The sequence below is a fragment of the Sorex fumeus genome, unplaced genomic scaffold (genome assembly GCF_029834395.1).
Source record: "Sorex fumeus unplaced genomic scaffold, SorFum_2.1 ptg000098l, whole genome shotgun sequence".
Lineage (NCBI taxonomy): Eukaryota > Metazoa > Chordata > Mammalia > Eulipotyphla > Soricidae > Sorex > Sorex fumeus.
This window is the reverse complement of record NW_026606155.1, coordinates 20,236,327-20,261,591: the sequence shown is the minus strand read 5'-3', so window position 1 is coordinate 20,261,591 and position 25,265 is coordinate 20,236,327. Positions and strand designations below refer to the sequence as shown.

The 25,265-nt window shown below is 54.0% G+C and overlaps 1 protein-coding gene across 2 annotated transcripts in view; it reads left to right on the top strand.

The window, feature by feature from the left end:
• The window catches only part of IFT43 (intraflagellar transport 43), a 101,183-nt gene that overhangs the window by 50,100 nt on the left and 25,818 nt on the right, over positions 1-25,265 (top strand). For both annotated transcript variants that reach the window (XM_056133634.1, XM_056133635.1), the window contains exons 4-5: positions 22,768-22,800; positions 23,405-23,448. In XM_056133634.1, coding sequence (XP_055989609.1) covers positions 22,768-22,800; positions 23,405-23,448 — 77 coding nt within the window. The remainder of the gene's footprint in view (positions 1-22,767; positions 22,801-23,404; positions 23,449-25,265) is intronic.

Here is a 25,265-nt window from a genome sequence, read left to right as displayed (position 1 = left end):
CCGAGGGCACTAACTCCATCGTGAGGCGTGAGGCTCGCAGAAGAATCTCTGGGTTCTGCCCCGCCCTTGGTGAAGTCACCGCTTGTCCCCAGATCCCGCCCAGGAGCCGGCTGCTCTTGGCTGGGGAAGTGGCCGGCAGGCGCCCGGACTGGGCCACAGGGGCAGAGCCGAGCCCAGGCATCGGGCAGGAGGAAGGGGGCGTCGGGTGAAGTTTCGTCTCAGAGTGTCTGTTTTGGGGTTTGTCCCTGCATTGATCTGCAAGGGAATGAGGCGAGTAATGGCCCCGTGGGGACGTTGAGGACGTGGCTCTCAATGTCAGCCGTCATTTCCAATCACCCTCTCCCTCCCAGCCATTAATTTTGGCCCAGGATCATGGGGACTTGTCCATCTATCACTCCTAATTGACACTAAATGATCTGTCAGTTTATTGATGAACGGCAGGAGTGGAATTGTCACAATATATTTTACTTTCTAACAACTCCTCCTGACAATTTTACCTTGTCCATCTCACTCTCCTCACATAAATCTCCATTGGCCGCTCACTCCTTCTCCGGGGCTGTCCCGGTGCCAGCCTCCTGGGCAGCGTCCGCACGCGTCAAGGGCATCAAGATGGCGACGCCTGGCCTGGGCTGCCCCTTCCCTCCTCCTCCCCCTCCCCGTCCTCCTCCTCCTCCTCCACCCCCTCCTCATCCCCTCCCCCACCTCCTCCGCCCCCTCCCCCTCCTCCTCCTCCTCCTCCCTCTCCTTCTTAATGGTATCGATGCTCCAGGAATACTAACGGGCTCCCGTCCTCTCCCTCTGTGTCATTGCCGTCCCAGTCTCTTTGCCTGCTCTCAGCAGCCAGCAGCTCCTTCTCCTCAGACTACGGAACTGTGAAAGGCAGGAGATGGGGCTGGCAGCTCCCAGCCCATGAGCACAGGGCTGCGACACGTGTGCTCCCATCGGGTGGCTCTGCTGAGGGCAGGGTGGCCCACAGAGGCTGGGGCCTTGTCCAGGCTGCGGTGTGGGTGCAGGTGGGCCTTGTCCAGAGCTGCTAGACTCCTGGGCCGCTCCCCTGCAGCCTTGAATCCGCTTATCAGAATCCCCCTCAAGTCTGCACCCCGCCATCCCGTCTGCAGGCAGAGGATGCGTGTGGCTGTCCTCGGAGGTCTGTCCCCGTGCCTCCGGGAAAATGCCTTTATCCTCTGTGAGGTCAGCGTGAGCCAAAGAGCTCGGCAACACGTAATGTCACTTGCCACCCCCCTCCTGCCTGCCTTTCCTGCCGAAGATCATTTTTGTTAATTGATAAGGATTGTTGGTGTTTATTCACTGGCATCCCGTGAGCATGCCTATCATAATTAATAATGATTCCTTCATGTCCTCTCATACCCATATCATCGTCAGGCCCTCCCACTGTCTCAGAGGTGATGTCGTTGGCAGGTGGGCCGTAAAAAGGACCAACAACACTCGTACCTTCTGTGTTTTTTTTTTTTTGGTTCAGACATCTATATTCTGCAGCCTGCTCTCCGCCTTGGGCCCCTTCCCCCACCTCCACTCCACTGATTTTGTTTGCTGATTTGGGTGCCGCACCCAGCGGTGCTCAGGGCTTAGTCCTGGCAGGGTTTGTGGAACCAGATATCAGGCATGAAACCTGGGACGGCCACATGCAAAACAGGCACTCTCCGCTTCCTTCCTGTCGCTCCAGCCCCACACTGCTGAGTGTGTCCTTGATAGCTGTGACGCATCAAACGGTTGCTCTTTTGGGTTTCTGTGTACTACTTCATCTCTCTCCTGTTCCTCTCTCCTCCATTCTACCTGTCTATCTGGTAGTCATATGAGGCGTTCTCTTTGGGCACCGCTGCATGGAGAGGGGGCCTCGTCCAGCGTCAGAGAGATGCCCATTGAGGACTGTGTCCAGAGCCACATTAAGAGCTGTCAGTTGGGCTTGCGGGAGTGCGGTGGGTGTCTCATGTGCACTCCTTAACACATCTTCTATAAAGAACTTTCAGCAGCCGTTTGGTTTATATTTATACTTTTAATACCACCACCGCCCCCTCCCCCCCAGCCAGTCTTTTAACTTAGAGCAATTTCCCAGCAGTAGAAAAAGTGCCAGACCAGCACAGCCAGCTCACTTCCAGCTAGTGGTGTCTTACCTACCACTGACTCTCTCCTCATCCTCTTCTTGGTTTGACTTTGTTTTCTTTTTTCCCACTGAGCCCTTGGAGAGCTGAGCTGCGTTTGTGTTTGTGTTCACGTTTGCATTGCTGGTGACTAGCACGTGGGTGACTATGCAGGAGATATTTGTCCCTGCCCCCCCCCCCCCCCAGCATCTGGCACAGGGAATTGCGTGGCCCTGCGGGGTAAGTTGAATGAGTGAGTGAGTGAGTGAGTGAGTGAGTGAGTGGTGGAGTTCCTTCCAGAGCTTCGTATTGAGGAAGGGACCCTGCATTCCTGATCAAGGTGAAGCGAAAGAACTTCAGTCCGGAATGCGGTCCTTCAGGTTGCCGTTGGTCCACGCGGTCCTACCCCGAAGGGTTGAGAATTTGTCTCCTGCCTGCTGCCCTCAGCCACAGCGTGGCAAAACTCGGATCTGGAACTGGGTGACGGTTTCTGGGTTCCCAGCAAGGAAGGTCCTGCAGTGCAGGGGGCTCTTAGGGGGTGCGGGTCAGACCCATGAGGGCCTTGCACACGGAGCAGGGAAGTGATTGGGCACTTGGTAGCAGATGGAGCATCCTTTCTCTGGACCCAGGCTCCACTGCTATTATTGTGTGGGGTGGAGGGTTTATGAGAGCTTCCCACTTAGGCCGGGTATTTCCTGTTTATAGACTTTTCTTCCCCGTGGCTTCCCAGAGGTGGCACATTCAGAGATGGCTTCAAGTCATGTTTGCACTCTGAGCAACATTGTACTGTGTGTGTGTGTGTGTCTGCAAACCCAGGGCTTCCTCTATTGAAGGTGTGTGCTCTTCTGCTGAGCTATACACACAACATAGTGTGTGTGTGTGTGTGTGTGTGTGTGTGTGTGTGTGTATTGCTGGGGAGCATACCCAAAGCTTCCTGTGTGAAGGTGTACGCTCTTCTGCTGAGCTGTACATACAACATAGTGTGTGTGTGTTTGTGTGTGTGTGTGTGTGTCTTGGGAGGTCTGTTGGGGGGCAGTGCTTAGGGCCTGGAAGCGATTCCTGGTGATAATCTACCACTGGTCACGACTTTGCAGGGTGCAGCGATGCTGAGTCTGAGGACATAGAACTGTGGCAGTGCCCAGGCCTTCCTGGGCTCCCCCCAGCTGTGCTCAGGGGGCCTTGTGGTGCTGGAGATCCAACTGGATCCATGATCCATGATCGCCAGCCCCTGTACTATCTCTCCCCCCTCCCCCCTGCAAGCCTGTGGAATGTACCCCTTATAGTTGTTCTCTAGATATTCCCCCCAAGAAAACTTCTCGTGTTGCTTTTTCACTTTCCGTTCAGACCCTGACCAGGATGCTACGGGAAGGTCTCAACGCGCTTCCACTTTACTACACCTAGAGAAGTCCACTCTTTAGAATTGGGATTTACTGCATTATTGATCACCACAGTTCTATATGTCCAGTAGACTCTAAAGATGAAATAAATACCCCCTAGAAGGGCACATCCACATAGCTAGAGAGAATAAACACCCTCCCTAAAACCGGGCACTGTGAAGGGCATGTGAAGGGCATCCCTTGCCACGTGATCTGAGCTGGTTTCCTTCCAGAGTCACTGGCAGGAATTAGGGAACGGTCCGCCCCCACCCCACCCTCAGTGTGCACACGATGAGGCGCTTCATGCCGGCCACTTCCCGTGGGCAGGGAGGGGATGGGGGAGCGGTCACTCGTTTTTTGCATGTGCCCGCAGAGCGCTGCCCTCGGCCAGCACGAGGTCCGGCCTCACCCTGTTAGGACAGAACCCTTTCTGAAAGGACAGTCTTCTCCTTTTCGTGGGCTGGCATCTGTTTGTCCTTATACCTCAAGTGTAACCAGGTCGAGAAAGTGCCTCAAGAGACAGTCACACTCCTAGGTTTTCATCATCACTGTTTGCCTGTAGCACTTGTTTCTAGGCATCTGAACTCTTAGTGAATCACAGAGAAGGAATATACAGAATAAGACTTCAGACAGGAAAAGCAGGTGGTTCAGGAACCCCAAAGCCCCTTCCTCCCTCTCTGGCCCCCTCTGGCGCCCATTTGCCCTCCCAAAGGGCAGCCTTGTCCAGACTCGTGTGTGCTTTTCCTTGCACACGTTTCTGAAGTGACAGGAAAGCGTGTTCCTTCACTGCCTCCCCCAGGAGAACGTCTCCATGTGTCTGCATTTCTATTTTATTTTACTGACGTGGGGGCGGTGACTGGGGCGCCCTCAGGAAGCCCCTGGTGCTCAGGGAGCCCTGGAGGGCCAGGAGAGAACTTCAACCTCACAGACTCTTGGGCATATCCCCAGCTCTGTGTTTCTCTTTTCTCATCTAACCGTATGAAGGTGAGTCTAGAGTAGAACTGCCTCCTTTTCTTTTCTTTTTTTTTTTTTGCTTTTTGGGTCACACCCAGCAATGCACGGGGGTTACTCCTGGCTCTGCGCTCAGGAATTACCCCTGGCAGTGCTCAGGGTACCATATGGGATGCTGGGAATCGAACCCAGGTTGGCCACGTGCAAGGCAAACGCCCTACCCGCTGTGCTATTGCTCCAGCCCAGAACTGCCTCCTTTTTAAGGGCTGTGTACTACACCAGAGCGACGTGTCTCAGTAACAGTGACCTGAGCTCATACTTAGGTGTTCTGCTTTCCCGGGGTGAAAAGGCAGATGACCAATATTTGTTTGTGCTGCTCTCTAACGCATCTTTGAAAGCATTGTGAAGGCGTCAGAGAGGGGGCATAGAGGTCCCCGAGGCTGAAGACAGAGAGGCAGCCAGTACTCACCTTTTTCCCACTGAAGTTTGGGGTGGGGGGGGGGGCGTGCAGCTGGACTGGTGTTTAGGCAAAGACTCTGATGTCCCCTTCTAGGATCTAGTCATTGCATCTGGAAGTCATTGCATCTGGAGTCCTGGCTGTCTTGTGTGGTGTCACCAAGCCAATTTCTGTATTCAGGTGACTAAACGGGAAATCATTGCAGTCCCGCGGTGCCTCCACAGGAAGGTGAGAGCAGTGTGTTCTGACCCCAGCGCCTGGACACTTCACTCCTGACTCTGAAAAGGGGGAGCTCCTGCCTGACCAGCCGCAGCAGTACCTGCTGCCTGCCCAGGAAGGGGTGAGGTGAGGAGGGAAGGGGAGAAGTTGTTTCTGAGCAAGTGCACCGGGGAGTGGACAGCTGAGACCCCTGCACCACTCCCCCTCCTGCTGCTCCAGGCCACAGGGCCCCCTCTTGGCTGCTTCCCCCAGCCCGGGGCAATCTGCCAAGGACTGCACACACAGGCTTGGTATCCCCCCCGATCCTGCTCCTCGTCCTCACCTTTGCTAGGCCAACGATCCTTGAATTTGGTTTCTGTGAGCAGATGTGAAGAATGGGTTTAGCCTGGATTCTTGACATGCCCTGTGAAGTTTCGCCCGCCCCTCTTACAGTTTCTCATTTGCATAGGCTTAAATTCTCCTGAGACCTGTCTAGTGGGTTCTCGGAGCCAGAGGTAGGATTGTAAAGTCGGAGAGTCTCTGAGCATTGGGAAAGAAGTAATAGGCTTATAGAAGGATCTATGAACTCTCAGCAGCCCCAGAACCCTGCACCCTCAGGAGTTGGCGCAATGCACAGGAACTCAGAAATGGGCCAATCAGAGCCAGACTTCTCCAATAACTTCCTGTTAGCCCCTGGGCTCCACAGCTGCTGATGGTGGCTGCTGGAACCCTCCCTTGCTGGGGAAGGTTTTAAAAGTCTTTTTTTTTTTTGATTGTATAAGCAAACTAGAAGCACTGTAATGATGTAAAACTTCAAACACATAAAATTTAAATTGCCTAAAACAATCTCCTCCAAGCCTAGTTTCCTTCCTTCCTTCCTTCCTTCCTTCCTTCCTTCCTTCCTTCCTTCCTTTCTTTCTTTTTGTTCTTGGGCCACACCCGGCTGTGCTCAGGGCTTATTCCTGACTCTGTGCTCAGGGACCACTCTTGTCAGGCTCGAAGGACCATATGGGATGCCGGGGATTGAACCCTGGTTGACTGCCATGCAAGGCCAGTGCCCTACCCACTGTATTATTGCACTGTTGCTCTGCCCCCAAGCCTAGTTTTCTTGAAGTACCTACCGGTAGCAGTTTGTTGATAACTATATCTGCTTCACCAGTAGTTCTACAGAAATCTTTCGCCTCTGTATCATTGGGGTCTGCACCTCACGTTTGTCACCTCTCTGCCATATGTTAGTCTCCATCTGTTTTAAGTCGATGGAATCATGTTGTGTTCTGTATTACACTTTGGGCCACTCCCATCTGTGCTCAGCACTCACTCCTGGCTCTGCTCTCAGGGATCACTCCTTCATGCCGGAGATCAGGTTGGGGTGAGCAATATACAAAGCAAAATCCTACCCACTCTGCTATCTCTCCAGCCTTAATTTTTTTTAAATTCCACAATTAATCTGGAGATTTTTTTAGATATAGATAAATACATATTTTTTAACTGCACACTGACTCTATGGTATGTTGCAGTGATGAATATTGAAGTTTATTTCTGTTTTGGTCTGTTTTTGGAAGACACCCAGTGATGCTTACTCAGAGTTTACTCCTGACTCTGTGCTCAGGAATCACTCCTGGCAGGGCTTGGGGACCACCTGGGATAGAACCCAGCTGGGTGGCATGCAAGGCAAGTGCTGTGCCCACTATATTATCGCTCTGGCCCAATGTTAAGTTTATTTTTCTAATATTTTTACCGTCACAACCGCTCCACATCTTAGGGGGCGGCCTCCCCAGCGAGGTTTGAGCTGGTGCAGGCCTGACCATTTTGTGTGGGGGCCCAAGACTCCTGCTTAGGCCTCATAGTGTTAAGGGCTCCAGGACCACCTGGCAGTGCTTGGGTGGGGGTTGGGGACACGTGCTTCCGATGCTTGAACTCAGGGCCCCGCACTCATCACGTCTATGCCACGTTGAGCCATATCCCTGCACATGTCCCTGAACCACCCCTGGTATGGTCTCCCCCTCTTCAGCCCCCCGAACCTAAATGGGCTTTAGGAAATTCGCCGCTTCGTCCTCTGGCTCAGATTCTAACATCCAGGACCACGCAGCACATCCCATGTGTGGTCAGCCTGCATGCCCTGTCCAGCCCTCTTGGCCTGAGAAATGGAGGCGAAAAAAACCCACAGACGCTCACGCGCGCGCAGACACACAGCATTCGTTGCCACGTGTATGCCGGGTTCGGTGCTAAGCACAGTCACCTTTATCCTTGGGAGAACCCCAGGAGGTCGATGCTGTTGTTACAACCTCCTTTATACGTGAGGACGGATATTCAGAAAGGTCAGGTGACTTTCTCAGAGTCACACAGCTGGAAAGCCAGCATTGGAGCCTGTGAATCTGCTGTCTATGGGCTGCTCCTATTCCCCGTGGCATGTTGCATGTGTTTTTGTGACGTCCTTGTCACGTGTGGTGCATCTGCACTTGGCGGCACCTTAAGGGATCCCCGAGGACCACCTTGACGGCTCCCGTAGATTTGGCCTGGGAAGAAGGGCAGAAGCGAGGTGTGTGACCTCTGCCCTCCTCGCCCGCGCCAGCCAGCAGGCTGCTGCCCGGGAGAGTGAGTGCCAGGCGGCAGTCTGCACAGAGGGGCACGAGCCAAGGCCACGGCAGCCCTGCCATTAAAAGGCCTAATTAGGCCGGCCATTAAGTTCAATTAGGCATTGGAAATGATCTTCCTTCTCACCCTGCAGTGCCCTCCAAGGACTGGATCCATTCCCAGGCTGCTCGCGCCATGGTTCTGTCCCTAGCACGGAGCAGCCCTGCCTCTGTGCGCACCCTGCGACCCCCGCCCAGGCACAGTGACCCTGCAGGGTGGGGACCTCGGTCCATCCAGGTGCCGGCCGGGCTGGCGGACACTGTCCAGTATTACCCCAGAGGCCATTCCTCAGCTCCCTTCCCCTGTCTCGGGGCCCGTCCCCAGCACGTGTCAGGTCCTTGTTGTTCCTTCTACTCTCTCGCCAGGTGCTCTTGGGCACCCCTGGGGAGGGGTGGTCTGCAGGGGTCTGGTCTCAGGTATCTCAAAGGTCCCTTTTCAGCAGTTGGGTTATAGGACTCCGGAGAAAGGGCAGTGTGTATGCCCTGTGTGTGTGTGTGTGTGTGTGTGTGTGTGTGTGTATGTGTGTGTGTGCAGGTGACTCCTCTTGCCCTGAGCCAGGAGGGCCCAGTCTTTTTTTTTTTTAATTTTTTTATTAGTGAAACACCATGAGGTACAGTTATAGACTTATAACTTTTTGTGCTTGGGTTTCAGTTATACAATGATCAAGTACCCATCCCTCCACCAGTGCCCATCCTCCACCACCACAGGTCCCAGCATCCCCCCCGCCCCCCATCCCCCCGTCCCACCCTGCCTCTGTGGCAGGGCATTCCCCCTTGTTCTCTCTCTCTTCTTTTGGGTGCTGTGTTTTGCAAGAGAGGCATTGAGTGGCAATCATGTTTGGTCTATAGACTACTTTTAGCATGCTTCTCCCACCCTGGGAGGGTCCTCACAACACCCTTTATTTGGTGCTCTCTTCTCTATCTGAGCTTCCTTTTCACCTAGCACGTGTGGCTGGCCTTCAATTCATGGAGCAAAATTCCTGGTACTAATCTCAGCCATTCCTGGGTGTTAGTCTCCCTTTTTGTTGCTTTATGTTCCCCAGATGAATGCAATCTTTCTGTGTCTATCCCGCTCTTTCTGACTCATTTCGCTTAACATGATACTTTCCATATAGTACCACTTATATGTAAATTTCATAACTTCATCTTTTCTAATAGCTACATAGTACTCCATTGTGTAAATGTACCAAAATTTCTTTAACCAGTCATCTGTTCTCGGGCACTCAGGTTTTTTCCAGATTCTGGCTATTGTAAAGAGTGCTGCAATGAACAAACAATTGCAGATGTCACTTCGACTATACCTTTTTGCCTCTCTGGGATATATTCCCAGGAGTGCTATAGCTGGGTCAAATGGGAGATCAAATTCTAATTTTTTGAGAATCGTCCATACTGTTTTCCAAAAGGGTTGGACAAGCTGGCATTCCCACCAGCAGTGAAGGAGGCTCCCTTTCTCGCCACATCCGCGCCAGCACCGGTTGCTTTTGTTCTTGTGGATGTGGGCCAGTCTCTGTGGTATGAAATGATATCTCATTGTTGTTTTGATCTGCATCTCTCTGATGATTAGTGATGTAGAGCATTTTCTCATGTGCCTTTTTGGAGGGCCCAGTCTTAACCCTCATCTCCCCGGGCTCTGTCTCTGCAGTGGTAAAGCTTAGCCCTCTCCAAGGCCCGCTTTGATGCAGAGCATGCCGCACCTTTGGAGCTGGCCTTCCAGATCATGGCTTGAAACATGTCCTGGTATTCTAGGAATCGTTGCCCTGAAACTGGACAGCTGACTACAGTGAGCTGAAGACTGACCGCCAGCTACAAAGCGGGGCCAGGGCTGACCCTCAGGTACAGGCCGGGGCCAGGACTCACCCTCAGGCACAGGCTAGAGCCAGGACTGACCCTCAGGTCCAGGATGGGGCCAGGACTGACCCTCAGGTAAAAGGCAGGGCCAGGACTGACCCTCAGGTACAGGATGGGGCCAGGACTGACCCTCAGGTACAAAGCGGGGCCAGGACTGACCCTCAGGTACAGGCCTGGGCCAGGACTGACCCTCAGGTACAGGGGTTCGGCAGGTGGGGTCCCTGCATGCTTAGAAGGAACAGGCCAGGGAGGGGTTGCTCTGGAGAGTTGGAGGAAGAGATAGGCCAAGTCGGAAAGGTCCCCGAACTCGGGCATGGCTTTGCTGTGTCAGGAATTGGGCAGTCCTGAGTGTTGACAGATCAGGGGCCCAGGGACACACTGTCGCTGCTCCACTGAGAAGTTTGTTTGGGTTTGGTTTGGGGGCCATACCCAGCAGTGCTCAGAGCTTACTCTGGCTCTGTGCTCAGGGATCACTCGGGTGCTCGTATGGGGGGACCATATGGGGTTCCGGGCATGGACCTGGGGTTGGCCACCTCAAGGCCAATCCCTTAACCACAGGACTCTGAGTTCTTGGCTGAGGCCGAGAGACCGCCCTTTCTCCTGCTGGACAGTCCTCTGCCTCCCCCTGTCCCTCTGCGCTCTCCGCAGCAGGATGTTCTCCTTGTGGACCAGACACATTGTGGAGATGACGCATTCCTCCCTCTCCCAGATGTCCCACCCTGCTGCCCCCGACTCTGGTGATCTCAGTCAGCCTCACGTATGTCCCTAAGCTCTGCTCTCGCTGCTCATCCATATAATGGGCTGAACCGACTCTGAGAGCCTGAGATGGGCCCTTTCACAGGAGACCGGCTCCTTCTCAACAGGAACCATTTCCCCCATATCCTGGACATGCTCTGTTCCGTTGAGGTCGCCTGTTGTCTGCACGCCACGGGGGGGTGGGGGGGTGGGGGGAGCTGTTAGCCAGGAGCTCCGCCCCTGCCCACAGCCAGCCGGGCAGGGCGGCCGCATGGGGACAGCAGGACCAGTGCTGCCTGGCCGGCCAGCTTGGCCCATTCACGTGGGCCCTGGTCATCCTACATCCAACTCAGGGTTGTGCCGTGGCCGCGATGCTCCAGGCCTCATCTCTGTCTCCATGCAGAAAAAGGGAGAGTCGCACAAGGAGGTGGGTGAGAGGTGGGATGGGTGATGCTGCCCAGGGCTGCCGCCATCTCTCTCTCTCCTCCTCTCTCACAACACTGGTCTCTGCCCACCCCTCAGCGTGAGAGAGGCGGGGAGTGAATGGTGTCAGCGGGACTTGGTTGTCACCTCAAACCAAATTGGGGTTTGGGGTTTGGTGAAACCAGATTCAACCATCTTGGATGAAGAGGCAGGAGAGATGATTTGGGGGATGGGGTATCACATTGTTTCCTGTGGTCTGGCCCGCTGCTCTCGGACCTGCCTCCTGCGCCCCAGAAGGAGAGTCCATTAGAGGGCCAGGGAGGAGCCACTGAAGCAAGGAACCGCAGCGTTGGGAGCAGAGGCCACAGTGACAACCAGAATGTGGGAGCCAGAGAGATAGAACAGTGGGTAGGGGGCTTGCCTTGTGTGCGGCTGATCAGGATTCAGTCCCTAGCACCCTGGATGACTGGTATGATCCCCGAGTGCAGATCCCTGAGCCCGGCCTTGCTGTTGGAGAGGGACAGGAAGGGACAGCAGTCCCTTCCTCAGAGACGGGCCCCGCAGGGGCAGGCTCTGCAACAGCCTGGCCCGGGGACAGAAGTGCCTTCGATTTCCAGGCAGGAAGAGTCACGTTTGCTCTGTCCCTGAGATGATTAACTAGAAGGCGGAGGGGTCCCTTTGCTTTGCTTCCTGCCATCGTCTCCCACACCTCGTGGGCCGGCCCCGCCAAGCCAGCCCATTGCAGTGATGAACGTGTCTGGTCTCCATGGGGCCTGGGAGCACAGTACCGTTGAGGAGCAGTGAGGTAAGGGCCAGTGACCAGGCCAGAGCTAGGAGGGGCCCCGGAGAGGCCCACCCTGAGTGAGTGGAGCATCCTCCGTTAGTTAGCGGATGGGGGTGGGGGATGAGGTTGGGGACAGCTCAGGGGCTCTGGTACGTCGGGAAGGCCCGTCAATGTCACCTTGCCCGTTGCCCAAGGTCAGTCTGTTAATTAGTGTAACGGAATGTGCCTCATGCAGCACCGTTCCCATCCCCGAGCCTTGGAAGCCGCACACATTCATCTCAGGTTCATGCAAAGGCCATGCACTATAATATTTGTGCAACAGCGAGGCTGTTAGAATAAAATTGTCTTTACTGCTGTCCTCTGGGACCCTCGCAGGAATGAGATGTTGATCATATGAAGCCATCTTATTGAACCAAAAACTTGCAAGGAAGAAAGTCATGTCCCCCGAGCTCGCCCGCCTCTGCTAAGTGGGGGGCTCGCTCCTTTGCAGAGGAAGCAGCTGGATGCGCGGAGGATGTGATTCAAGGCCCGGCCGGTTGGTTAAAATTCTCCCAGCACAAATTCTCCCTGTTTCCCCCTCTGATGGATTCAGCTCTTAAAAAAAAGGGGGGGGTGGTCTGGAACATCATCCCTATGTCTTTCCCATCCTTTCGCATGTTTTCTACCGAGTAATCAGCGTTGTTTAGTAGAAAAGGAGCAACGTGGCATAATTATGCTCCCAAATGGAGCCCCTTTTATAATCTAAGGTTCTTCCTGCTCTCTGGCTATCCTCGCCACTGTAGGTTACCAGTGCCGCTTCTGGTTCCACGTGGGTCAGCGTTCAGGAGGCCATGTTTAGAAGTGCCAAGTGGGCCATGTCTGGAAGTGCCGCATTGACTCTGGAACCAGGCTGTCCTTGGTTCCTCTCTCCCAGCTGGGTGAGTCACCAGGGTGGGACCTGAGCCTCCCAGAGGCCACCACATGTAGGACCCACTCCTTCATGGCTTCTCTCACCAGTCATCCCCAGCATCCACAGAATCTTCTCCTTGAGCACCTCTCTGTTTGAGTGAGCCCATTGGATCACTCAGATGGGTTTTGGTGGGGTGGAGCAAGGAGTCCGTCCTCCGAGGAGGTGAAAGGGGGCCTGAGAAGACTGGATGTACGCCCGTGGGTCTTCCTGGTGCTCTCCCTTACCAAGCAAGACATTCTCTCTGGGAGGAGTAAAGCAGCCAGCTTAACGGCAGGTGAAAACGGACTCAGGTCCTGAGCTCCGGAAGCCCCATTGGAAGCTGACCTCTGACCGGTGGGCCCAGTTTCCACTCGTTTCATCCGTCACGTCCACTGTCAGGCCATGCTCTGCCTTTCCCTAGAAGGCCTCACATTCTGACAGTCTCTTCCGTTCCTGTATGTCACACTCCCGTGTCAGGGGGAGTGGCCCAAGTGCAGCCAGTGTGTCTTGAAGCCTCTTCACCCTCATTCATCCACCTTTATGTCGGGGGAAAAGCCACAGGCTCCAAATCCTGGCCAACACCAGTGTCCAGCTGTAATGCCCATTCTGTGGGGGTTTCAAGCTTTATTGGAGGGAAGGGGAGAGCAAACCCAATTGTGCTCAGCGATCAACTCTTGGCTCAGTGCTCGGAGTGTCACTCCTTGGCAGTGCTCCGGAGGCCATGGGTCATGCCAGGGTGTCTACCTGCCTTACCCCTGCACTGTCTCTCTGGCCCTGGGGTGCCTGTCCCAGCCAGCCCCCCACCCCAGTCTCCACCTTGTCTGCTGCCCTGTCTCTGTCTCAGCCCCCCCCCAAACCTCCCACGCTGTGCACACCCCAGCCCTCATGTTGTCTTTCTTGGCTGGGCTCTCTTCCTCAGCCAGAAGCCCCTTCCCACGGCCTCTCTGCCTGCACCCCTTCCCCTGTGGTGCCTTTCCAGGGAGCCCACAGGCACCAAGCTGGAACACGGTTTTCTTCTTGGGTGTTCCCATGCACTTGGCTTAGAACTTCCTCTCTTGGCTGTTAAGTTTGGACCCTAGAAGTCCTGAAGTAGTGGCAGGTGAAGGGGTAGGGGCCTTGGTTTCTAGTCCAACTCCATCCAGTTGCCTCTGGGGACTCCTGGTCTTCATGTCTTCCTCCTTATGCTCCTCACCCCAACTTCCCCAGTGGTGGGAGGAGTCTTGCAGCTCTCCTGGGGGTGGGGGTGGGGGGGCTTTCTTGGAGATATTGCTGCTATTACTGTTGTTTCTATAACATTCTTGCCTCCTCACAGATTGTGACATCCAGAGCACAGAGCAAAGATATCCACAATCCTGATACCTCCCGTGCACACACCGAGTAGACAATCACTTTTCATTAAGGTTCTGAATAAAGTAATACTGGTTTGGGCTCCCTAAGATCTGGGGTCATAAACTCTTCTGTATTTTATATTTCCTGATGGCACCGTATGCACTCACTTGCTACCTTCCCATAACTTGTTTTCAGTGGCTAAAGCTGTTTCTTTCAACCTCTTCCCCTTTCTGGGTAGCACTATAGCACTGTCCTCCCATTGTTCATCGAAATTGTGAGACTTCTTGTTACTGTTTATGGCATAGTAAATACGTCACGGGCAGCTTGCCATGTGGGCAAGATACTCTCCGTAGCTTGCCGGGCTCTCCGAGAGGACCAGAGGAATCAAACCCGGATCAGCCATGTCCGCTGCGTGCAAGGCAAATGCCTTACCTGCTGTGCTATCGCTCTGGGTAAATAAACGAATGCCCCTTTAGTTTGATTCAGAACTGAGCTGCTGTTTTGAATGTGGCCAGCAGGGGACACACTTCACCCAGGAATTGTCTCGCAACTCACTCTCCCTTCAGCGCCGTCGGGCCTGGCTGTCTGTAGGTAGGATGGGGGCCCGTCCCTTTTTCTCTTTTCTCCTGCACCACTGGCTGGGTGCGCTGGCAGGAGCTCAGTCTGATCACATACAGCGGAGTGCCAAATTGTGGGTGCTGGGGTGCTGGGTTTTTTTTAAAAGGAGGGGCAAAAAACTCAGTCACCACAGTGATAGGTCTGACCTGGGGTGGCATCACCCCCGCCCCCCTGCAGGAGAGAGAGGAATGAGGAGAAGCATCTCTGCCAGGGAACGCTTGGGCTTATGGAAAGCAGTTGGCTGTCATCTGTGTTGTTGGTCCAGGGACCCCTCAGCTAAACGGGCTGCCGCCAAGCACACAGCAAGCTGGGTGATGGGTGATGGTTTCAGATGTGCTGGGGGTGTGCCTTGCCTGCTCACACCTGGGGACACGGCTGAACTTGTGTGTGTGAGGCGGATGCACAGTTTTATCCTGTGTTGTCATGGGAAATCTCACAAGCAAAGGCATTTAGACATCCTCCTCTGAATGCTGCGATTGGGGGGTCACTTTGCTCCCCTGCCCTGGTTTCTCGGTCTGCTCCGCCCCTTTGCCTTTGGCCTGGCCTTGCAAATCTGGCTCCCGAAACTGCGCTCTCTGCCTCTTTCCTGCGAGCGTCTGAACAGGGTCCCTTGTTCCTCCCTGTTGGGCAAACAGGTTGCAGTAGTCACCGGGTGTCCCAGCCCTTGCCGTCCCTCTCCAGGTCCGGGGCCTGGCCCTCGGGCCTGCTCCAGCCTGTCCCGCCGCAGGAAGGTGAGACCCGGGTCCAGCGTGGGCTGTGCAGAGGGAGAGACTTCAAGGACACTACCTCCCATTCATCCCAGTGATGTCCCCTGCTCAAATAGGTTAACGGTGTCTAATTAACACGGAACATTGTCATGCCGCATAAAGATAGCATCCCGGCTGCTCTCTGAGCCGTGGTGCTTTATCTCCATTTAGATCTCCGCAGTGTTCCATTAAACTCCAGAGCCACATTTCCACGGAGTTGATGTCTGCATTAGGCCGCCTTTCACCCTTCAGCACGTCCCCCGTGGACACAGCTCGGGGGGCCTCCAGTCTCGTGCAGTGAGGGCCAGAGGAGAGAGACACCCCCGTCCCACCCCTCCGACCCCCACGTTCTCACCCCCTCCCGCCCCCTTCCCTGCTTTGCCCCTGGGTCCTAAAATAAAACCCGAGCCTGGTGGTTTGGCGGTGGACATGAATGGCAGCGGCCACGCATACCCTAGTGGGATCAGGCGTGTCCTCCGCTCACACATTCCCTGGTTCTGGAGTGACAGTGCACCTGTCCCAGGTGCCAGGAGGGAGGAAGGCATCGGAGCCGAGACAAGTCCAGCCCCGGGGGGACGGGCGGCTCCCTGGACAGGCTCTCTTGGGCCGGGAGACAAGCTGTCGATCGTCAGTAGAACAGGGCAGCCACACACCGAGTGCCACGGTGTCAGGCTCTGTGCTAAGTGGCAGGCTTGATCTCATGTGGAGAGGAGTCGGGCCCGGAGCGGTGCGTGGGGAATGAGCTTGTCCCATGGTGCCGGGGCAGTCCTGTCCTGCAAGGCGTGGGGTGAAGAGCTGCCTCCCCTGTTGGGACGCCACCACGGGCTGATCTTAGTCCAGCTGCTGGACGCCGCAGAACCTCCCCGCTCTTGCCACCTGCTCGCCCGCCCTATGGAGTATGCATAGTACTCCATACAACAGATAGCATGTAACGCGTGTCCGTAGGAGATGGCCAGGTCAAGTGCCCGGTACCCAGCAGACGCAGTGACTCTTAGCTGTTGTCATGAGCCTTCCCCATGTCAAAGAGCAGGAGGGGCTTTTCTGGGAACCCAGGGTGTGCACGTAACACCCAGAACCATGACCTGTAGCATACGTTGTGAAGAGGGCAAGGCTGAGCCCCAGGACTGGGACGGAATGAGGTGGGGGTGACTGGTCCGTGCCCTTAATCGTGATGCTTGCCGGGGAGGCCGGGCCGAGTGGTGTGGAGAGGCCACACAGAGAGGGTCCCGACTTTCCCTCCCGTGTAGGTCGGCGGGGCGGGAGGCCAGCTTGTCCACATGGCCAGAGGTGAGGGAGAACACGTGTTCGCTGCCCGGTGCTGGCTCTCCATTCTGCAAAATGACCAGCGCAATCAGCAGGTGATGGAGTAGCTCTGAAAAAGAAACCTGGCGTTTAATTAACTTTTCCAAGTGCTGGTTCAGCAGCCTCTGTGTTTTACATTTTGAATATTGAACAAGCATCTCTAATCGGCTCTGAATCGCGGCTGGGCCTGGCCGGGTAGAGAACACCCACTTCGTTTCCCCCCGCCATCCAGGATCCCGCTGCCCTTCCCGGCAGCCAGCCCCGAGCGGAGGCGCCTGCCCGTGAGCCTGCAGGAGCACGCGCTCGTGTGGGGATGGCGACTCGGAGGGTGAGGTGAAGGGGACGTGTGTAAGCATATGTGAGTGTGTGAGTGTGTGTGTGTGTGTGTGTGTGTGTGTGTGAGAGAGAGAGAGAGAGAGAGAGAGAGAGAGAGAGGGGTGGCGATTCTGAAAGTACGGGGGACACATGTGAGTGTGTGCATGTGTGTGAGTGTGTATGTGTGCGTGTGTGAAGAGTGGTGATTCTGAGGATGAGGGCAATGCCTGTGTGAGTGTGTGTGTTTGTGTGAGAGTGAGAGAGAGAGAAGTGGTAGCTCCGAAGGTAGGGGGCCATATGTGAGTGTGTGTGTGAGTGTGTGTTTGTGTGTGTGTGAAGAGTGGTGGATCTGATGGGTGACACCTGTGTGAATGTATATGTGTGAGGAGTGGCAGCTCAGAGGGTATGGGGGATGCTTGGCTCATATATGTGTGAGGGGGGACACTTGTATGTGTGTGTGCGTGTATATGTGAGTGTATGTGTGTGTGTGTGTGTACAGATTGAGCTCTTGCCAGCGCACTCAGTCAGGGGTCCAGAAGAGGAAAAGGGATGGCTCTGTCTTACCTACAGACAGCCAGGCCCCACGGCATTGAAGGGTCGGAGGAATGTTGGCTCAGAGGGTGAGGGGGACACCTGTGTGTATGTGTGTGTGTGTGTGTGAGAGAGAGAGAGAGAGAGAGAGAGGGAGAGAGGGAGAGAGAGAAAGAAGTGGTAACTCTGAAGGTAGGGGGGGACATATGTGAGTGTGTGTGTATGTATGTATATGTGTGTATGTGAAAAGTGGTGACTCTGAGGGTGAGGGAAACACGCGTGTGAGTGTATGTGTGAGGAGTGGTGGTCCCAAGGGTGAGGGGGACACCTATGTATGTTATTATGAAGGGGGACACTCATGTTTGTGTGCGTGTGTGTATATGTGTGTGAGGAGTGAAATAGCTCTAGGGTGAGGGGAAAACTTACTTGTGTATGTGAAGAGGAATACTCATGTACTCAAGTGTGTGAAGGGGGAACAGACACTCCTGTGTGTGTGTGTATGTGTGTGTGTGTATGTGTGTGTGGAGTGGCAGTTCAGAGGGTGTAAGGTACACTTGCTTGTGTGTGTGAGGGGGAACACTTATATATGTGTGAGTGTCTGTGTGTAATGTGTGTGAGTGTGTATGTGTGCGTGTGTGAGGAGTGGTGGTTCAAGGGTGAGGGGGACACCTCTGTGTGTGTATGTGTTTATGTGTGAGGAGTGGCAGCTTAGAGGGTGTGGGAGACACTTGCTTGTGTGTGGGAAGGGGACACTCATATGTATGTGAGTGTGTGTGTGTGTATGTGAGGAGTGGTGCCTCAGAGGGTGATGGGGACAAGCATGTGTGTATGTGTTTGTGAATGTGTATGTGTGCGTGTGTGAGGAGAGGTAGCACCAAGGGTGAGAGGGATACTTGGCTCGTGTGTGTGTGTGGGGGGGATACTCAAGCATGTGTGTGAAGGGGGACAGACACTCCCATTTGTGTATATGTGTGTGTGTGTGTGTGTGTGTGTGTGTGTGTGAGCTCAGAAGGTAAGGGGAGGACACACGTTTTGTGTGTGTGTGTGTGTGTGTGTGTGTGTGTGTGTGTGTGTGTGTGTAGTGGTGCTGAGGATGACGGGAAAGTTTCTGTCTTGCTGAGCGACAGTGGTTCTTCCACTACCTGGAGGAAGATGTGGGACAGTGCTGCTCATTTGTGCGACAGGAAACTGTCATGTCTAGTAACTGCTGCCTTGGGGATCTTACGGGGTCTTCTGAGAGAAAGTAGAGGCTGTTGGTGAAAAGGCTCAGGGCTGTGGCGTGTGGGGTGGAAGTGGGGGCCTGGGGGCCTCTTCTCTTGACTTACCATAGTCTGGCTGAAGCACCATCCTTTCCCCTGTGCGTGAGGGGGGCTCCCTCCTGAGCCCACCAGAGTGAGTGCCGGGAGATGGGACACCTCTAAAGACAGCTGCCAGCACCCTGATCTTTGGGATCTCGGGGTCCTTGGGGGTCGCTGGCCTTTCAAGCCCTCCAACCACAGTAGGGGAAGAAGCCCAGGGGTGAGGGGGCATCAGAGACAGCCCAGAGCCAAGCTGCCCCAAGCCCTGCAGACACTGGCCACTGCCCAGGAAAGAGGGAACCTCGAACCTTCCATTCTCTTCCCTGTGCCATTTACAGTACCAGGGGCACGATACTCAGCTCCAGTCTCTCCTAAGTATCTAGACTTCTGGGCTTCCCTTCATTTTTGGGGATGGGGGTGGGGTGTGGTCCACACCAGCTGTGCCCAGGACTTCCTTGTGGTTCTGTGCTCAGGGAGTCACTCCTCGTGGTGCCTGGGGACGGTGTTCGGTGCTGGGGGGGATGGCACCAGGGCTGACCACGCACCAAGCAGGTGTCTTCCCCGCTGCACTGTCTCTGGGGCCCTTCTTTTCTTTGTTTTAAAAACCTGTTGCCAACAGTTTATAGCTACGCTCCGTGTCATGTCTGCGTCTGCAACCGAGCCCAGAGCTGGTGTTCACACTTGTCCTTACGCCTGGCAGCATCCCTCTCCCCCATTCTGCTGCCCCATCAGAGGGGGCATGGGGGGTGGGGGGAAATGTCTGTGAATCGACTTCAGGCCCCCACCCGATGGGGCTTGACCTGCAGCCTGCGTGTCATCTGTGTCATGGTCTGATCTGAGGTGCCTCTGGGGACCAGGCTAGTCTAGGAAGTCTGTGAATGGGGTTCATGTCAGAACAGCACCTTGGATTTTATTATTGGAAGACACTTGCAGCTCGTTGGCCTGTTTCATAAAGAAGTCTATGCTTTGGGGGCTGGAGTGATAGCACAGTGGATAAGGCGTTTGCCTTACACACAGCCAACATGGCCAACCCGGGTTCGATTCCCAGGATCCCATATGGTCCCCCGAGCACCGCCAGGAGTAATTCCTGAGCGTATGAGCCAGGAGTAACCCCTGAGCAATGCCAGGTGTGACCCAAAAAGCAAAAAAAAAAAAAAAAAAAGTCTATGCTTTGCCAGTTGTGCCATCACATTCTCCCCATCGAGTTTTTGTTTGGTTTCTGTTCTATGTCTCTGTATCTCTCTTCCCCTTGTGGGCTCCAAAGGAGTGCTCAGGGGGTCTAGCTGTGCACACCCGATGGGTCCATGTGTCAGCCAGACGCATTGTCGGTCACCTGCACCAGATTCGGGGGGGGGGGGTGCATGTGGGCAAGGTTTGTGGGGTGGGGGATTGAACCCGGCCTGTGCCCCGGCCTCTGCTCCATCTCCCTGGCCCGATTTGTGACTTTCCATAGCCACGTAGCTTCAGAGAACCGTTTTGAGGAAACCCCCGGTGCAGATCCAGTGAGAGGAATTCATACTGGACGCTACAGAGTGAGGGAGCGCTGGGAGGCCCTGGGGTGCCCAGGCTCTGGCCATGGGGTTGCCACAGGCGTCGCCCCCTAAATCTTCCCTGACTGCGTTCTGGGAATGCAGGCCAGGCTCAGTTGGGAAAAATTGAGAAACCTGTTACTTTGTTCAGAATCTACAGAATCACCCAGTTGGGACAGTACAAGGTCACTTTGAGAAGAGAAGCAAGTCAAAACAAAATGAATAGTGTCCTGACCAGTCTTATCCACGTGCCAACCTCACCCTTGGGTACCCCAGGCCTGCACCAGCTCCCCTGGTTCCCCCCCACCTCCCCACACCCCACACCCCACGCCCCAGTGGTCCGAGAGGAAGGGGACCGCCCAAGGGCATCACCGCCCTGTCCTTGTGGCTCCTTCCTAGGGGTGATGGTCAGAGTCAGTCCCGGGTTCTCGCAGTGTGTGAGCAGGGCTGGCCGACCCCGTGGTGTCACTCACCCCCGGCCCCAGGATGATGCCCGTCAGCCTCTCCCAGCTGATGATGCTGCCTGGGCATTTTTACGGAGGCTCCGGGATCTGTAGTCCTGTTCATCAGGCTTCTCATGCAGGCATCATTCCAGCACCACGCCCATCACCAGAGAGCCCACTGCCAGCCCCAGAACCCCTCCCCACCCCCACCTCCCACAGAAGCCCAGTTCTGTAGACAGAATCTCCAATTTCGATGACTCTGATCATTTGTCATTCCCTTGCAATATTTCTTTATAACCTTACATGTGAGAGACTTTTTGTTTTGCGTTTGGGCCACACCCAGTGGTGCTTGGGGCCTACTCCTGGCTCTTCTATGAGGGATCACTCCTTGCAGGGCTCAGAGGACCATATTTGGGGTCCCAGGACTTAAACCTGGGTTAGCAAGCATCTTCCCTACCCACTGTACTATCTCCCGGGTAGAGCCCCCGAGTCCCCAGCATGACCAAGTGTGGTTCAAAAACAGCCTCTCCTGGTAGTTGCCTGCAGTTACTCAGCCCTGGTCCTACTGCTTTGCCCACTCTTTGTCTTTGCCCACCCACCCTCCCTCCCTCCCTCCTGTGTTTAATATGGTCTAGATTTCATGAGAAGTAGTTTGTTTAATTTCTTATGGTACTGGGGCAGGGGCAAAGGGTGTCATTATTTGCATTAAATGGCTGGTTCCCATGTAGCCCTAATGGATGAGGCCCATGGGCCTTGATTCTAGTCTTATGTCCAGTGAGGCCTGTGGCCAGTTCGGCCAAAGGCTTTTCCCCCATCTATATCTATGGATCTTGCTTCCACATCGTTGTGATGTTTCTACCATGCTCTCCACGCTCTGCCCCTGCTTATCATGGGATTGATTTCTGACTTAAAAGAACACACACACACACACACACACAAACTCAGACACATACATGCATGCACACATAGCACCCCAAACTATGTGGAAACTTTCATGCATAGGAAAGCAGTCAGCCATGTACTCAGACATGTGGACTAATGGTTAGAGCCCCTGATTAACAATTGCCAACACTGTGTCAAGCTTATTTTAGAAAACATTGTTTTGTCCAGTATTTCTCAGTGTCAGTAGTTTCTGAATTCTATGATAATTTCCTGAGACTTTGTGCCCTGGTACTCTTCCCGGGCCCCTCTCTCCAGACCGGCTCCTTCAGTGACCTCTCACTTCCCACTCTGCACCCCCTACAAGTCTGACAAACTTCCCAAAAGGTTCTTGTACACAGTCAAGTAGGAGAATGTGACCTTAGCTAAATCTCTGTGCATGCTCAGGCCTCCTAGCCTCTTGAAATGCCTCAGGGCCCCCCCCCCCCCCAGAGTCTTGAGGTCCTGGGATGGGAGTGTGGAGCGAGGGCCCTGACCTGTCCTGACCTGCCTGACCTGCAGCCTGGTCAGTTCAGATAAGACCCAGGCTTCATCCTCAAAAGGCCTCTCTTAGCTTGATCAGTTTGCTGTGGGAAGGCAGCAGGGAATTTTATCAACCGTCATTTGAGTTCGGAGCTTCTCATTCATCTTGCCTTCAAACTCCAAAGTTTGGGGCCAGAGTGATACCACAGCGGGGAGAGCGTTTGTCTTGCACACGGCCATCCTGGGTTCGATACCTGGCATCCCATATGGTCCCCTGAGTGACACCAGGAGTAATTCCTGCGTGCAGAGCCAGGAGTAACCCGTAAGCATTCCCGAGTGTGACCCAAAAAGCAAAATAAATGAATACACTCAACAGTTTCATTTGGAACTCTACTGAAATAAGGTTAGAAGTCATTACATACAGTGTCTGTAATTCTTGCATGCTGGTACTGGATGTCTGTCCATCCTGGAGGAATCTAACAAATATAACACTTAGGACTTGCTTAGTAAAGAACTTGGAGGAGGGGCTGGAGTGATAGCACAGCGGGTAGGGCATTTGCCTTGCACACGGCCAATCTGGGTTGATCCCCGGCGTCCTATATGGTCCTCTGAGCACCACCAGGAGTAATTTCTGAGCGCAGAACCAGGAGCAACCCCTGAGCATCATCCCCCCCCCAAAAAAAAGAACTTGGAGGAATGCACATAAATGACCACTCACCCTTTGAAGCCCCTCTCCCCGCCCCCAGTCCCCCAGCTCTCCAGTGTGTGCGATAAGAGGTTCTTCTCATTGACTCGGTCTTTCTTGTTTTGTGTTGTTTTCCAGATCTGGACGGAAAGCTTTTGAAGAAGTAGAAGAGTGAGTGTCGGTCTTCTCGCCACATCCCTGGGTCACCTTGGTCACGGTGCAGTTCGATCTCTGTTGCATGATTCTGGCTGTGACCTGGGGCTGGCGTCAGTTGTAGGAATCAAGGGGCTGACTAATGCTGTGGCCTCGGTCGAAGGCCCTGGCACTGGCACAGCTGCCCATGTCCCATCTCCCGCCCTGTGTGTTTTAGAACTGTCTGTCCCAGTGTCAGGGCATGGAGCCATGGTTCTACTGTCGTGACATGTGGGCAGAAGTAATGCCAGCTTCTAAGCTTAGCTTCCTCCTAAGGTATCTATTGAAGGAAAGATGGTATGTAGGCAGTCTTAAGACAGGGCCAGCCCATTTCCGAGCTTTGGAAGTCGAGGAAACATTCATGTCCGAAGCCTATGGGGCTGCCATGCAGGACAGTGTATAGCCTGTGCAACCAGATGTGGCCGACTCAGCTGGGTGGTTAGATTTGACTGAGCTTGTAGAGAAAACTGGGCTCCGAGACCTTTGCACTTAGAAGGAGAGAGTGGTCACAATGAAAGCTGGGGTTCCCTCTTTCCGTGTTTGAAATTTATTGTCTGCTTCACTTTCCTTCCCTTGGGTGCAGTCAGCGACTCAAAGAGCAGAGCCTGGACAGATCCGATGATGGAGGTAAGGGACCTTCCAGATACACCCCAGAGCACACAGCCCTACCTGCTATGCTATTGTTCCAGCCCCCTCTCTCTTTTTTTTTTTTAATTTTTAAAATTTGTTTTTGGGGAGCTGGAGCAATAGTACAAGAGGTAGGGTGTTTGCCTTGCATGTGACCAACCCGGGTTCGATTCCCAGCATCCCATATGGTCCCCCGAGCACTGCCAGGAGTAATTCCTGAGTGCATGAGCCAGGAGTAACCCATGTGCATTGCCGGGTATAACCCAAAAAGCATAAATAAATAAATAAATAAATAAATAAAATTGTTTTGGGTACCACACCCATCTGTACCCAGGGATCATTCCTGGTGGGGCTCGAGGGGCATCATCATAGAAGGTGCCGGGGATTGAACCTGGGTCAGCCATGTGGAAGGTGAGCACCCGCCCCGCTGTGCTGTCACTCTGGCTCCTGTCATACCGTTTCCTCTCGCCCAGTGCCGTTGTGTCCGCCTTTGTCCCATCTGGAATCCCGGTCCTCCTGCCCATGATACTCGAGCCAGTGTGTTTATGGAGCAGGGTTTCTGGCGTCAGATTCTCTCAGTCCTGCATGTCTGAAAATGTCTCTACCCATAGTGACGTTTGTGCTGATGACACTTTTTTGATAGCACAGCGGTAGGGCGTTTGCCTTGCACGCAGCCAACATGGCCGACCCGAGTTCGATTCCTCCGCCCCTCTCGGAGAGCCCGGCAAGCTACCGAGAGTATTCGATATGCCAGACACAGTAACAACAAAGTCTCCAATGGAGACGTTACTGGGCCCGCTCGAGCAAATCGATGATCAACGGGAGGGCCTTTACTTTACTTTACTTTTTTTTTTTTTTTTATTTATTAGTGAAACACCATGAGGTACAGTTTTAGACTTAAAAACTTTCTGCTTGAGTTTCAGTTTTTTGTTTGTTTGTTTGTTTGTTTAGGACCTACCAGCAGTGCTCAGGAGGTTCAGGGAGTCCCACCAGTGAGTCTCCGCCAACAAGGCCGTTTGTTCAGTGCAAGGGCCCGAGGATGCAGTGCTGCTCAGGGCCTGCAGTTCGGGGGATACCCGGGCCACCCCAGCAGTGCTACAGGCCTCTGGGGTCCCACCGGGTGGTCCTGAGGCTCTCTAGGACAGCACCTGGCAAATGCTCTGGGGGCCACATGGTGCTGGGAATTGAACCTGGGTTGGTTCTAACTCCCAGTCTGCTTTTGTTTTCTGTCTGACATTTTATTTACTTGTTTCCTTGTGTTGTTTCAATGAAAAGTTCATAGTCGTTCTCAACTTTGCTCTCCTGCATATGCTAACTCTTCCCCACCATGGTATATTTAGAGTATATAACATATATAACATATAACATATGACAAATATAACAGTATTTCTGGGGCTGGGATTTGAAGGGGCCTCAAGTGTGTGAAGCATGAGTTCTGCCATGGAGCTACATTTCCAGCTACGCCCCACCCCGCTCCGGGGCTGCCTTTAAGATTTAGTTTCCTCTGTCAGTCACTTTCAGTAGTTTGGTTGTGATCAGCCTTGGCTTGGTTTACTTTGTGTTTGTCCTGCTTATTAACCTTCTTCAGTCTATGGATTCATCATTTTCATCAGATTTGCAAACTGTTGGCTGTTATTTCTTTAAATTTATGTGTGTGTTTTCTTCTCTCCCTTTTATGGGTACTGTGGATTTATACTGGTTGAAATTGTCACGGGCTGGAGCGATAGCACAGCGGTAGGAAGTTTGCCTTGCACGCAGCCAGCCTGGCCAAGCCGGGTTCAATTCCTCCGCCCCTCTCAGAGAGCCTGGCAAGCTAC